General features: G+C 44.6%; 1 protein-coding gene across 5 annotated transcripts in view; it reads right to left on the bottom strand.

Annotated features, from left to right (window-relative positions):
* RHBDL3 (rhomboid like 3) overlaps positions 1-15,371 on the bottom strand; it is a 77,288-nt gene that overhangs the window by 7,955 nt on the left and 53,962 nt on the right. For all 5 annotated transcript variants that reach the window (XM_080383688.1, XM_080383690.1, XM_080383691.1 and 2 more), the window contains 4 exons: positions 10,218-10,442; positions 9,355-9,503; positions 4,112-4,224; positions 1,328-1,428 (listed from right to left, as the gene is read on the bottom strand). In XM_080383688.1, coding sequence (XP_080239814.1) covers positions 1,328-1,428; positions 4,112-4,224; positions 9,355-9,503; positions 10,218-10,442 — 588 coding nt within the window. The remainder of the gene's footprint in view (positions 1-1,327; positions 1,429-4,111; positions 4,225-9,354; positions 9,504-10,217; positions 10,443-15,371) is intronic.

Genomic DNA, 15,371 nt, shown 5'->3' with positions numbered 1-15,371 from the left:
TTTTAAGAAGTCTGGGAGGGTAACTGATGAAGACACTCCACACACATCTGCCAGAGCCTCTTCCTTTTCTAAAGCAAACCAAAATTTCCTCCAGTGTCCCCCTCTGACCCTGTGAATCCCTGTGTGAAGAAACCCTGTGTCTGCATTACCACCCTGCAAGACAGAGGAAACTCTCTCCTGCTTCTGTTGGCCCAACGGCAGGGAACACAAATCATACTGAAAGTGACTGTATACAAGGAGGCATTTTCCCATATATACACCTATATATACCACATACACCCTGCGGTATAGAGGTAGCCCCTTTATTCCCTATCTTTCTGCCAGCCATTCAACTGTCTTAACTTAGACAACAGCCCCCAGCTCATTCATGCTCCAAAAAGCTTGAAGACAGCAAAGGAGACCTATTCTGCTCAGGAAATCACTCGCTTTCCCTGCTTCCACCTGCTACAAAGGCTGCCTGGAGCAGCACCATGTTGCAGCCCGCTGACTTCACTGCATACAAGCGTAAATAAAAGGTTTTCTTTTAGGCTGGAAACCACACATGTAGGTTTCCCAGCACACATTTAACAGACCTTCTGTCTCTACTGCAGCTGACCTGCATTATCTTCCCACTCATACCCAGGGGAGGACGCATTACCATCATTTTTATGGTTACTCTGCTCTGATATTGCTGGTACAGGACGGACATGCAACCCCGTACCACCTCGCTCAGCAAAGCCATTTTTGCCAGCTTAGCAGTCACATAGGCAGATATGCGGGGCTTTGCCACCACCTAGCTGAGGACCTTGGATGAGCTCCCGTTTCCAGGTCTTAGAGGAATGACAATGCTGGTATTTACTGACTGACCTTCCCAAAGTACTTCATTAGGTGAAAAGGCAAAAAGATCATCACTAGTATGCCCAGGGCTCAGCTTCAGTCTGGGTTTTACAAATGGTGATAAGGAATATTCTGCACACAAATGCACAAAATACTAAATTTCCTTAGGTACCCACTAACATTACATAGCACAGACAGAGAGAAACACTCTGCAACTTCTGCCAAGCCAGTCAGCTCCTTGTTTTCCAAACATTTGTCAGCCTGTGCAAGGAGAGCTGATAGCACAGAGTACTGATAAATCTTGGATTACCAGCATCTTTGACTTGCCACTCATCAGGGTACCAAGCCACCAACTGCAGTGTCACATTTCCATTCCAGGACCGCACCACTGAGACAAGACTCAACTGGGGCAAACTCTGAATGGCCAACAGTTGAGCCGTGCCCTATTTCCAATCCCTTTGGGCCACCAGACCTGGCTCATTTCCAAAGAGGTTAGACTCTGGGTACTCACCATGACTATATTGGCCAAGTGAGCTGAGACAAGAGCATACACGCCTCCAGAGGAGCCCACCACAGGTGCAGTCATATCAGCTACTGACACTGCCAAGGACCCTGGGAGAGAGAACAAGTGTTTGTGACAATTGCCAGCCAAATAAACACCCTCTTTCCTACCCTACTTCCTTGCTACTGCCTGTTTTGTGCTAATTGCTGCAGGTCAGTAATATACAAAGAGAAGCCGGGGGGTGGGGTGGGGGGTATTGATTTGTGAAGCTAACTCAGTCCTGTAGAACTGCCAAGACAGAGACTGATCGATTCTTCTGCACCTAACTTTAAAAGCAGCCAAGCAAGGCAGCAACCTATCCTCAAACCTATGCTGCAAAAAGGTACTTACACCCTGATTAAAATAACAAGGAAGCAGGAGACAAATGTCTGTGTCTTGTTCCTCACCTGAAGATAAAATGGAAGTAGCTCCCATGCTGGCAAGACAAATATTTGCACATTGAGAAGGAACTGGGGACTTGTAACTTAGCACAGGCCTCCGATCAAAGCACAGCCTGTTATAAAACTTCCAAGTAATACTAGCTAAAAATAACCTGGATGGAGGCAGTAAACACAAGATAGCAAAATGACAGGTCAATCACATAAAAGCACCACTAATAACAATACATCCAAACAGACACTGCTTCTCCTTATCCCAGATGGAGGCTTGGATCTTCTCAAAGCTTCTTTCATTGCAAACTTTAGGAGGAATTTAAGAGAGAGACAAAGGCAGACTTGGTGTCACAAGGCAGGGATAATGACGATCTTTGTGACCAGTGTGAATTGGAAAAAGACCCATGGCAAATCTTGAGAGCGTCCTCAGTAGTGCAGAATGTAACAAACTTCTTTGCTAATTGCTCAGCTTCTGGTCAAGAAAGTGCAAGGTTCCACCAGCCAGCTCTGCTGGCAGCTCCCTCCTTCACTGTATGGCCCTGAGACTTCTCAGACCTTAAACGCTGCCATTACGGAAAAAGTTAATGAGAAGTTAAGAAAGAAGCAATGAGCACTTGCAGTTAAGGCCCCCAGACACTGCACAGAGTCTTTCGATCTCAGCCTCAACATGCTTTCTTAGTAAAGCCAGACAAATGAAGAAAAAAACTTCATAAAAATAGGGAGTGGCCATTGCAGCCCGTGTCTACGTTTTACTGTTTATTCCTGATTTAGGAGCTGTGTTATCTTTATATTGCCAGATCCTCAACATAAGTATGCCTCTTCCTCTCTCTCCTGGCACATGTCAAAGAATAAAGTATGCTTAATAATTGGCTAACAATTCAAACAGGTAAAGGTATCATGGGATGCTTTTCTGTGTGGGGCTGTCTGATCACATTTGTAGTTCCATCCTGCATTAAGAAGGGAAGTTTTCCCTTTCCATTTGGCACTGTCTTCCACAATTTATATGTCGTAAAGTGTGAAAGGCAAGCCTATGAGGATTTGGCAGCTTATCTGAGAAAAAAATGGGATCATCCGTGTAGCAAAAATGAACCAATAGTGTTAGGTGGGCTAGTAAGCCTCACTCAGGCGCTGGCTACAAGCCTCCAGAGCTCTGGCATTCAGCCCAGCCCAACACCCAGTAAAACCTGCCTCTGGCCCTGCAGACCCTGCCGGCAAGGCCATGGCCACAGGACTGTGAGGCAGCCAGCAACCTGCAGTGCTTGCCTAGGCTCAACTGCAGCAGATTCAACGGTCACTTGCTTCGCTTACCTGGCACAGATGTGCTGCTATGTGTATTTACACATATATAAATGAAGCCCCAGGGTTTGGTAGATGGATCTACGCAGAAAAACTTATGTTTGGAAAGTTGCACACTGGGGACCTCTTTAGTTAGTGTTTATTAAAATAACAGGCAAGGGACAGTGGAGCTTGTCTGCTAACTCCCTTCTCTGCATTAAATAGCGTGGTGTTTGTACCGTGCCTAGTCCTGTGTCCTAGTCCCATTATTCTTTCCACAGCCTCTCTCCCGGAACGTAGGATTTATTAGCACCCATTTTACAAAAGCTTTTGCTGCTCATTACAGAAAAAATAAAATTATGTAGCTGGGAAAAAAATCCACTACCACAAATCTTGATCTAAGACAGTCAGTCATTGTCTGAGTTCCACTGTGAAGCTCTTAGCTGTTCTCACACTCTCCTCCTGTTTTAATTAGATGTTGATCTATTGTCAGCTAACTTCCATCACCTCCAAACTGCTGGAAATGCCAAACATAAATAAAAGCAATACAGCATAAACTAAAAATCAACCAAACCCCATGACTTTATGATTAAATTAATTTCCAGATTTCTGTGCACTGTTCACAACTTACAACCAAGTACTTCTTGCTTACTCAGGCTGTTGAAAGCAGAGAGCACAGGACAAATGCAGTAAGAACTGGCACAGGACCTGGGCAAAAAAAATCCCCAACACTCTTCATGCAGGGATGCCTGTGATGCCACCTTTCCTCTAAGTCTCTGTGAGACACAACAGGAAAGGAACAGCATGACCTCCACATTCAGAAAGACCATCTAAAGAAAGGCTATTTTAAAGTAACAGGTTCTTGGTGCTTTTTTAGCAGGTCTCCGAAACACAGAGCCAATGGCTAGTTAAAAATGTCAAGCTGTAGCATATTTCTCACTTCTAGCCTCCAAAAGAATTTCAACACACAGATCAGTGACTGCTCTTCTCCTACACCCAAATATCACAAAACATTTCTCCTACGCAAGTCAGCAACAGACCATTTTCAGATGCTTCTCCATCTGGGGCGTCCAGAGGCGTCACCTACCTGCCACAACTCCAGCAACGTACACAAAGCTGATCCTCGCAGCTCCATGCACCATTTCCAGGGGAATCCCAACCAAGAGCTGAAGGACAACATTGAGTCCAAGGTGTTCTATCCTGCGGCAAGGAAAAACAACAGTTGTCCTCTTTTCTAACTCTTTGTCTCCCTTTTCTACCCTTGAGACAGAGATATCTTGGAAAGGAAATCAAGCGGCACCTGCTTCGTAAAAGTAGATTGTAACACTGGGTTCAGGAACAATGGTTCCTGAAAAAATCAGACTGAGAGCTGTGATGTTTCTTCCCTCCTTGCTGCTTTTTCATTATCTTTTTCATATCACCCAGGTCCCTTCAGCCAAAGACCACATAGCATGTTTGGTTCTTAGTGAAACTTTTTTTTTTTCTTTTTTCTTCTTTTTATTTTTTTATTTCTGTTTGTTTGTTTGAAGTTAAATGACTTGTCCAAAAAAGCAGCAAGATGGCAGCAGAGCCTGGAATAGAAGCTAGAACTTGACCTGCCCCTTTCCTCTCCCCTCCTAATGAAACAGCCTTTCCCTGCACATGTTACACTGCCATGATGGGGAGAGGATATTAAATCAAGAGCACAGTAAGCCTAGCTGTCCCAAGAGAGCTGCCGTTTCCTTGTGACACGTAATGCCACTTCACTGTTTGTGCTATTTGACCCTCACCCTTTACACTATGCCTACTCCAATATGATCATAGAATCAGAGAATCACATAGGTTGGAAAAGACTTTTGAGATCAAGTCCCACCATAATACCAGCACTCCCAAGGCCACCACTGAACCATGTCCCTAAGCACCACATCTACGTGCATTTTAAATACCTCCAGGGTGGTGAATTCCACCATCTCCCTGGGCAGCCTGTTCCAATGCTTCACCACCCTTTCCATGAAGAAATTTTTCTTAATATCCAATCTAAACCTCTCTAGTGCAACTTGAGGCATTTCTTCTTGTCCTGTTGCTTGTTATCTGGGAGAAGTGACCGACCCCCACCTGTCTACAGCCTCCTTTCAGGTAGTTGAAGAGAGCAATAATAAGGTACCCCCCGAGCCTCCTTTTCTCCAGGCTAAACGCCCCCAGTTCCCTCAGCCGTTCCTCAGAAGACTTGTGCTCCAGACCCTTCCCCAGCTTTGCTGGCCTTTCTCTGAACACACTCCAGCACCTCAACATCTTTCTTCTAGCAAGGGACCCAAAACTGAACACAGGATTTGAGATGCGGCCTCACCAGTGCCAAGTACAGAGGGATGATCGCTGCCCTGGTCCTGCTGGCCACGCTGTTTCAGATACAAGCCAGGATGCTACTGGCCTTCTTGGCCACCTGGGCACACTGCTGGCCCACGTTCAGCTGGCCATCAACCAGCACCCCCAAGTCCTTTTCCTCCAGGCAGCTGATCGTGGTCAGAATGGGAAGCAGAGGGCATTTTTATCTCTGGTTAGGTGCCTAGTGAGACACAAGGTGCATTCACTGAAGCTCTTTATTCACTGACCCTTGTTCCCATCACAGTCAACAGCAAAACTCCTGAACAAGATGGGAAAAGCTGGGCTGAGATTAGACTTGTAGAAAATCCTGCTGTTCACATTGTGCAGGACCACTTCCAACCTAGAGGCAGAGAGTGGGACAGCCAAGATGTACATATTTGATAAAGACTCCGCTGCAGCAGTTTTCTCCTATGCTCAATCAATAGTTTCAAACTCAGTTCTTTGTTGCTCTAATCAACAGTACTTAACAAAACCGTCTCACCACTTTTCAAAGCTTTATACAAATATTTACTCGTGCCTTTGCCATCTGCAGGATCTTCCAGTGAGGTAACAACAGCGCCAGGCCCCTGAACTGTGCTAGTGTCTGACATTTACCCTGGGGTCACAGGGCTGTGACCTTGCTGAATGGCAACTTCACATCGCACCCAGGGGTACACTGTTTTGTGCATGAAGAGCGCCTGAGTCTGCTTGAAAAGCAGGTGGACCTAAACCGCACAGCAGTACCCTTAACACAGAAGGCTAGCATCTTTTGGGGGAAAGCAGCTAATGCACTGAAAATCTACATCCTATTTTACAAAAAAAAGGATTGCTCGCAGACAGACACTACCAATCTTTGGTTTATATGCATTTTCCCTGTTTTGGTCTTTGTGTTACCATAGCAATTTCCCATATACATCAGAGAAAACCACTGATGGTGAGATGCAGTAATGACAGAACAGTCTCACAAATAAGAATTTAAAGTTGGACCAGAAAAAACTGCTAGAAATGATACTGCAGGAAACAGTCCTTTTCAGATATCTTAATAGGTTTGTTTCCACTGAATTTCTCTCCAAGGATAAATTTCTCTCCTGTATGAGATGCTCAGCATGCAATTTGTCATCATGGGAAACCACTGCATGTAACTTGAGGGTTATTTTATTACCTTGCTCAAGACTTTTGAAGCCACTGGACATGGGCATATTTTTGTACTTGTTCTGATCCCGCACGTTCACAGAACTTTGGAACAACCAGCAATGGTCAAACCGAGATCACAGAAGAGTCAAAGCTTCCAAGTGCCCTTTTACAGAGGGGAGGAAAGCAGCTTTGGCTGGCACACAGTCAACGTCATGAGGCGGCACCTGACATTTTCACACAAAGCACTGGGTCTTATTTTTCAAAGGAAGCTTTTGTAAGAGCTCAGCAAAGTTTATCCTAGACTCTAAAGTGACTGCTCTGATTCACAGCTGTTCTTAAAAAGACTTTCCAGGAGCAATCCCATTCACTTCTCCTCCCCATCACGCTAAGAGCTTTGAAGGCTCCACAGTCAATAAGCACCCATAAAATACAATTAGCCTTTGCCAGTGCTGAATGCGTCATTCTTGAAATGACAATTTCATTGATTTATTAAAGACTTTCTCCTTCCCCGAGACCCAACAAATGGGACTGAGCATCAATGCAAGTCATTAGTTATGGCAGTGTTGCAAATGCGTGGGCCCCAAATAATTAACGTCTGCTTTCCATGAAAGCAGAAGGGCAGAATTTACAACTTTGCCTGCCTTTTCAGCCCTTGACAAAGCTTCCTCCATCAGGACCAACACACACTCCATGCATTTTTGGAATCTTTCTAGAGGCACAGCCAGCCAAGCCTTAGCAACTGCTGTCTTCTTGGACACCTTCCGGCTGTCACTTGCTCTTCAAAAAAACCGACTGAGCGCACTAAATTAAGGCGCAGTCCACATTACCATTTTAAAGTCTCAGCTGGAAGCAGGATAACAATAGATCCCATGGCATTGTGTTGGCCTCTCATTTGAAAATGAGAGGAGAATGATGGGCTTCCACTAACAAACCTTATTACCTTTCCAAGATTTATCTGTTCTCCTGATATGAAAAGAGCTTAACACTCAGAAGTTAGCAATAAAGAAACATTTAGCCAAACTCCAGATACTTCAGATAAATCATGGGGTTTATTGCTCCAGCGGGACTCTCCATTGTTTTGAAGGCTATGTAGCTAAAGAACCTGGAATCCATCACAAAAATGATGAGTCTCCTGCACACCACCTTCCCCACTGTTCATCCCTCTGAGCCAGCTGCGGATGTGAAATAAACCTGAGATATTTTTCAGCCAGCAAGTGTGAAGAATGCCAGAGTACTGCCTGCTACAGGAAAGGGTGACCTTGCACAGGTTAGGAAAGCATGTCACAGGTGATACAGGAAGATATTTAAAGGCTGCAAAAATTGTCCTTGTGCAGGTGCTTTTCTTCAAATGTATCCCAAAGCAATCTGTGGTTACGTAAGTGATAAGTAGAACACCACCACCATCAGAAGAAAAACCCACATAAAAATTAGCTAACAGTCAAAATCAAGTGTTTGTTCCTTTTACAAGCCCAGTTTCCCCCATGTCATCAGTGATGGAAATTTCCAATTCTCATTTTACGTAACTACCTTCACATCTAAGCCCAATAGTCTCCATTTGCAGATTGAAACCTATATACAATGGACTTTTTGGAAGGATTTAGCACAGCGTACAGATGCTGCCATGTTCAGCAGTTTCATCTATAAATCTTTTCCTACTCTCCCCTTGGGTGGAGTCTGTTCTTCCCACAGTTTTTATCCAGAGATCTGGGGCACATCTTGTGCTTAGGGGCAATCACACGCCAACTTATTCCACGGCAGAGAAGAGACGTCAGCGTATCTTCTATCAGAGATGTGGAAAAAGGAAAAGATCAACTTGATTTTTTTGGCCTTTCATAGAACATTGCCTGATGGTAATATAGGCTTTCTATTTAAGAGAAAGGGTCTTTATCCAGCTTCAAACTATAAACTACTGCTAAAAAGCTGGTTGCTGTGATTTTTCAATGACAGAATTAAAGAAAATTGCAATTATCTGCCAGGAATGTGTGAAGATAATGATCTGAGAAACTACTCAGAGGGGGTAGAGTGCTTTGTACAGGGATGAACTTTCTTGTGGCACTCACTCATCACCATGGCATCACAAACATCACACAATTAAGTCTCTTTGAGTCCTGGGGGGACTAGTACAGTTAAGCAGCACAGAGTTAGAATCCCCATGCCTTGTATTCTCTTCCCAAGTCTGCTACATACCTCCCATGGGATGAAGGAGGATTCATTTTACTGTGCACCTTCATTTTGCATTTTGCATTAGATGGACCATTCTCTGTCCATCTGGTCAGTCGAGATATTCAACTCTTCAGGAACACTGGTGTTTGTGCAATGTGTACAAAATGGGAGTTCAATCTTGACTCAGGCTTCTAGGCATTATCTCAGTCCCTACAGAAGGGACAACGTTACTAAGTGATGACATACCATAGGCACAGGGAATTTAATTGACTTTTCCAACCTCAACTAGGAAGTCTAGCAAGAATACACCATGTAGCTTCTAAATACCAGTCTAGCATCTTTGCAGACTTGTTCTACCACTTGCACAGCTCCTCTAGAGGAACATTGAGCTTTGATACGGTGAGTTTTAGGAAGCACACACTGGGAAGTGCACAATAAGAAGAAAGTGTGGTCCCAATACTGCTGGGGAGAAGAGCAGCGTCTTTTAAGATCCTTATGTTGCCTCCTCCCTTCAGAGAGCTGCGAAGGTTTCCCCCTCACTGACCAGAACTCCACAACATCTTCAGATTCTTGCAAGCAATTTAGAATTGATTTTTAAAAGCTTACTTCTGAGCTAAATCTGTCACTTCATCCTTCTCCTTCTCTCTGGGGAACCTTAACTGGGGGGAATCTCCGCAGCTTGTAAGTACTCACCCTGCATGCATGAATATGTAGGTTAGGTACCTCCAAGCCTGAGCACGGAGCTGAGGATGGTAAAGCAATGTGTTCTTCAGGTATAAGGGGTGGCTGACTTGCAGCACAAACCTGTCTAATACCACTCCGTTGTAAAGAAAAAAGGCAACCTAGAAGAGCAGGGAGAGTCCTTGGTTAGCAATGCTTTCCCTCACTGAAAAGCACTTTGTAGCTCAAAGTCATGGAGAAAAAGAGTCAAATGTACAATAATTTTTCTTCCATTTGACAGCTTCACATAGCATTAAAGCTCCCTGTTTTGAGGAACCTGCAACACATTGGTATAAGTCTATATGCAGCTTTCTGTAACAGATCAGCCACTGAGTCAGAGGAACTCAGCACCCTACTGATAGTAAGTACCATATCATATCCTTCTCTGTGCTTATTTGAGCACATTACTCAGCAACTGTGCAAAGATCTCATTTGGGCAACAGATGAACAGGTCAGAATATTTAACCTTTTCCGTCCTTTTTCTCTCCACTCACAGAACAGAGGTAACCATATATGAATTTTTCTTCTAATTCCATTACTTGAATTACCTGTTTCCCTAGAACTGTCCAGATTTTCACTCCTCAAAAAGTTTTGCTAGTTTTCCAAATTCTGTAGTTTCATCTACAAATTGTATCAATGACTAATAACCATGTTTGGAGACAGACAGGATCACAGTCTCCACTTACACACAGACATACAGGTAAGCCAAAATCATTATCAGCTTCATGCTTGTCCTTGTTTGGGTCTAAAGGAGTCCCACTCTAGCCCTCGTTCATGTCCCAGCAAAGCCTTTGGCAGGGTAAGGTGGGTTCCCAGAGAGAGGATAAGGTACTTGCCTCTACAATAGTGATGGTAATCATGAACCAGGGCGGAGGGCAGCAGGTATAGCTGTCGTAGTACCACTTGCGATCTATCTCTCGTGGCAGGGTTTCATAGGCAACGTGCCGGATCAGCCTCTGCGAAAGGCTCAGCCCCGTTTCCTCCAGCAGCGCCTTGCTGCACAGCCTCCTGTTCCCCTGAAGGATGGCTTGGCGGAAACTATTTGACCTTTTGTTGCTCATCTGGGTAAAAAGAAAAGGAAGAAACCATGAGGACAAAGCAAGGTCTGGCACAACCATCCAGGAAGATTAGTGCCAGTCTGGCAGCACCAGATCCAGGCAGGCAGGAGAACCACCACCAGGCTGGAGCTTTAGGAACCAAGTCTCAGAATGATCACAGGGTGACCTACGTGGGGTGCAAGGAAAACCAGTACCACAGTCTGCTGTGATGATGCCCATAAACGAGGTCAGGGCAGAACTCTGGCAAGGCACAGCAGAGGTGGCTGATGCACCTGGCTGAGCCCTCTGGCCCATTCTCCAGCCTTCCATCCACTGTCTTCCTCACTGGTTATCACGATCCACATTCCCATGTCGTCCTTCCCTCAGCTCCTGCTCTGTCACACTTCCTTGCACCTGCCAGCTCGTGGGGCAGAAAATTTCTTCAATGTAGCAGCAGGTACATTAACAGCATCTAACCCTTGTGTTCTGATCCTTGTTGGCAGGAGCTGGCTCAGGGCAAAGAAAATATCCTTTTGTGTAAAACAAAACTGCATGAGGAACAGCAACAAAACAACAAACAAAACCGGTGTACAGGCTGTTCTTAGCTGCTGTAAACTTACAAGAGAAGATAATTTCTTTTAAAACAGTTATCCTCAGAGGGGGCAAGTTTTGAGATAGTGCAGGCTTTGGAGGATACAGATAATGTGTATATACATTACCATCTGACATGCATAGAATTAGCTGTCTATCTTTTTGAACATACACTTTCTCAATTTGGATGCATAATTAAAGCAATTGCACTTGTAAATTAGGCAGATGGAATTTTACACTAAGCCTGCTTGGGGAAAAAAAACAACAAAAAAAACAAAAAAAAAACCAAGCAGAAAAAACCCCAAACAACCAGGTCTGAAAGAGCTTGCTCCAAGATTTGGATAATTGCTCATTAGCCCTGATGTCAAACAAACTTACTGCATTAGAGTCACTGTCTGTACTGGCTGAATCTTTGGCAGGAAGGCATAAAAGGCTAACTATGCATAAAGACCGCTGCAGGGGGGGCATTTTACAGTAAAAGGCAGCAAAGCAAAAGTGACAGCCTGGTCCTTCCTCTGAAGGAACCGCCAACTGATCTCAGAAACCACCGGCATCTTCAGTCTCCCGGAACCAAGTAAGAGATGACAGTCAACAGTGTTGGCTTCCAGTTGTGTTGGATCACACTGGTTTCGGCTGATATCCCAAAGACAGCAAAGCCCAGAGCTAGTGCGCTCAGTGCCCAGGCAGCCGAGTAATTGTTCCAAGCTGGACCAAGCTGCTTAAAACACAGTAATCACTGCAGGGAGCCACCTCCTATTAATCACTGGAGGAAGGCGAAGGGGCCATCTGAGGTGATGGCACTGCAACCCATTCTCCCAGCAGCTGCCCATTCCTCCTTAGCCTTCCCTTTGCAGCCTGTCCCTCTGATGCAGAAATTCACTGACATGAGCAACAGTGACAGGCGATTGATCCATTTCAGGTTTTTTAGAACTGGCAAAAAATTTGTTGCCATTCTTTTTGAGTTGTTTTAGTAAGAAACGGGTCTACCCTAAAATCTCTCTCTCCTTTCTTGGTATTTCTCCTTTGCTGTCTCTTTCATTCACTCATTCATAAAACACTTGTAAAAGAACACCTCTGGCAAAAGAAGCAGAAAAGGCAATGAAGAAGAAAAAAAAAATTTCTTCCAGTTTTCTCAAGTCTATCATCCACAAGCTTTTATCTAAAGCAAGGGAAGATGAGGGGGAAAAAAAATCATTGGTGATCTTCTGCTGCATTAAGAAATCCTGCTTATATTGAAAGACAGTATTTTCATAGAGGAACATCCACCGGTGTAAGGCTTTCCTTAGCATTTGTGAGATGCTTTTTGGTAGGTGACAGACATACCTCTGTTTCAAAAGGTAGCTTTAGCCACCTAATGACCTCACTTTGTCCACAGAAGAAAACTTTGTTCCAGGCTTGTTTAGAGCAGCCTGTCAGAGATGTACTGTATGTTCTCCTTCACAGAGTTCATCCTGTTCTCTCCTCTCTGGCTTTGCTCCTCTTGTGGACAAGAATAAATCCAGACTGAAACCATAAATTTGCCTGCTACATATGAAGATACTGGACAGCTGACTGAAGCTGCCGATCAGCTTATTCTAATTAGTGATACATGTGATTTTCCTGCCTACCACAAAACAGTGGAAAATACAGTCGTTTCCAGAGTCAGAGAAAACCATCATTGTAGTTCAGCATCAAGTGCTGACCACCCTCAGAAGATGATCACCTCATCTCTGCAGAGATGGGCAGGAAACTCCAAAGGCTGCCGACATTCATGTCTGTGCTAGGCTCATAACAGAAATTTCCTTGCATTTGTTCGGCAGAGGATCCTAATGCAGGCACCACTGAACCCGCCTGTTATTGCTGAGCATTGCAAAAAGGATCTGGCTCAGTTCAATCACCCAAATTCAGCACAGCCCCATCAGTCCAGTGCCTGCTCTGCATTACTGCTAATGCTGCCCAAAGAGCCCAAATAACACCCAGGGCAGTGCAAATTCATCAGCATGATGTTTCTGAAGGCGTTCCTCAACAGACTAAAAACAAAACAGAAGGGAAAGGTTGTCTTGGTTTTATTAAGAGTGGGATATTGCAGCATCACTGAGGAAGCTGCACCTCAGATGAACAAAGTATCTGGCTCTCCTGGGGAGGTGAGAAGCTGGACCTCACAACACTAAGTGATTTGCCCAAGGCCATACACTAGAGTTAGAAGAATCTAAGTTGCACAATTTCTCTTATCACTAGGCTGCACTGCTTTCAAGTCCTTCTGTTCAGCAGAAAGCTCTGCCTTCCTCCTCCAACAGAGAAAAATCAACCACAGGATCTTCCACACCCCACATAGAGGCTAAAATGGAAACTCATGACAATGTGAGTTCCTCCAAGGAATGATGAAAAACAGTCACAGCTTTGTTCTCTCAACTACCTGTTCTCACACCCCATTATTTTTACAAGGTGTTCCATATTGGTTGTTTCTGGCCACACCTGGATGATAAAATGCCAAGAGTTATTTAAACTGGTAATGATAGGAAAGCAGTAAATGTTGATATCACAAGAGCAAGGGGAGCCTTTGAGCAAAACGCTGATAGCTCTCCTGGAGCACATGTGACTGCTGGAGAAAGACATCGTGTGCCTCAACACACAGAAGATTCTTTCTACACAGTGGAAGGCATTGCCCATTGTTAGCCTCTCTGACCAACAGGTGTGGATGTATCACATCAACCACACCTGTAAGTAGCAAGCACAGCCTCCTCCTCCTAGTTGATTTTTGGTAGACCTCCCCAGAATCTGAGAGGTATGCACAGAAAAACATAAAAATGGATTAAGAGTTTCCAGAGTATGTCAATACAAACAATAGCAAATGCCTGAGAAACCATTTATAGCTAACTCGGATATCAGATCATGAGATCAAAGTGTTCAGAGGTGGAAATTACCTCTGAATTCAGCTTCTTAGGTGGCTGGAATCCTGTCTCAGGAAAAAGGATCTACTGGGTATTCAATTTCATCAGCTCTTAGCAAAAAGACAAGAAAACTGCCTGCAAATTAAATGCAGCAGGTTGTGAACTGCTGCAGTCTTGCAGAACATATGGAGATATCCAGCATCAAGTGTTTTCTTCCCAGATTGTGACAAACCAGCAAACTCCTTGGAAGGAACATGACTAGCAAGGAGCAAGACCCTGCATCCACCAACAGCAGTAGGTGCTGTGTCAATGGGAGCCAGACTTCAATTTACCCAGAAAATTAAAAGCTTTTGGTACCCGTAATTACAACTGTAACTCTTCAGAGCTCTTTCCACTAACTAAACCTCCTGCCATCTCAGGCAGGGACATCAAAATATTTGTCAGGCCTCCTTCAGAGCAGAGGGTATGGAAAGAAGGCCCAGGTTCCCTCTAAATGCTTTAGTTTTGGCATGGTTTTACCCCCAGGTGGGGCACGGACACACAGTGCTAGGAGCATACCACTACCCACTAAGATGTGGATGGTTGGATGTACTGAGCACCTGTTAAAATTAGGCCTCTCAGTAAGAAGACCTCCTGCTGGTCCCCACCTGCAGTCATTGCCCTTCACACCAATGGGGAAATGATCTCCAAAGAGGCAGCACAGCTGACTGCCAGGGCTCAAGCAAACACAGCAGTCCTGGGCCTAGTCACCCAACTCCACAGCCTTTGGATCATGCTGTTAATCTCAAACTAGGAGGTGATGGGCATCAGGAGAGACAGAGGATTAAGCCACTACTGCTGCTCTCACCAGCTCTTGATGAGAAGCCTATTTTGTTCCTCACACCGACTTTGGAAGACTCGCGTCTTCCCAAACAGACAGTCTCACATATGGTCACAATTTGCTAACTTGATTTTGGAATTACATAATATTGGTATTTATGAGCCAAGTATTTAATCATCAGCTAAAAGAACACTGGAGCCATTGTGGGCCTGCACATTATTACAGCTCCAGAAGCTAAGGGCAACCTATCCCACTTCATGCAATTGATCTGGGTCTTCTTTAATGAGCATGATATTAAAGCTGCAGGCAGATGGGTAAAGCAAACAGTATGTGCAGAGTGAAGGCAGCAGTGGGGAACAACACATTCCCTTAGTCCTTCATGCCTGCGGAAAGTTACTGTGTAGAGAGAAAGAAATTTCCCTTGCAAAACAGCCAAGCTGACATGACTGGTAACCATGCACTGCCACCTCTGCCCTTTGGTATTACCATACCAAAACAAAACAAGGCTTAGAGCTACAGCTCTGCTCAAAGGATGGGTTTGATGCATCTGCCAGAAAGGAAAATTCTTTCCTACTTAGACATGAACCTGTCTTCAGCATTGAAAATGTCAAAATTTAGGATAAGAGTCCTTACTGTCTAGCATGGGACAGTGCCAAACCTTGGTAAGGTACA

This window comes from Falco punctatus (genome assembly GCF_963210335.1).
Source record: "Falco punctatus genome assembly, chromosome: 1".
In the NCBI taxonomy this organism is placed as follows: Eukaryota; Metazoa; Chordata; class Aves; order Falconiformes; family Falconidae; genus Falco; species Falco punctatus.
The sequence above is the reverse complement of the archived record's forward strand: the minus strand, read 5'-3'. Positions and strand labels throughout refer to the sequence as shown.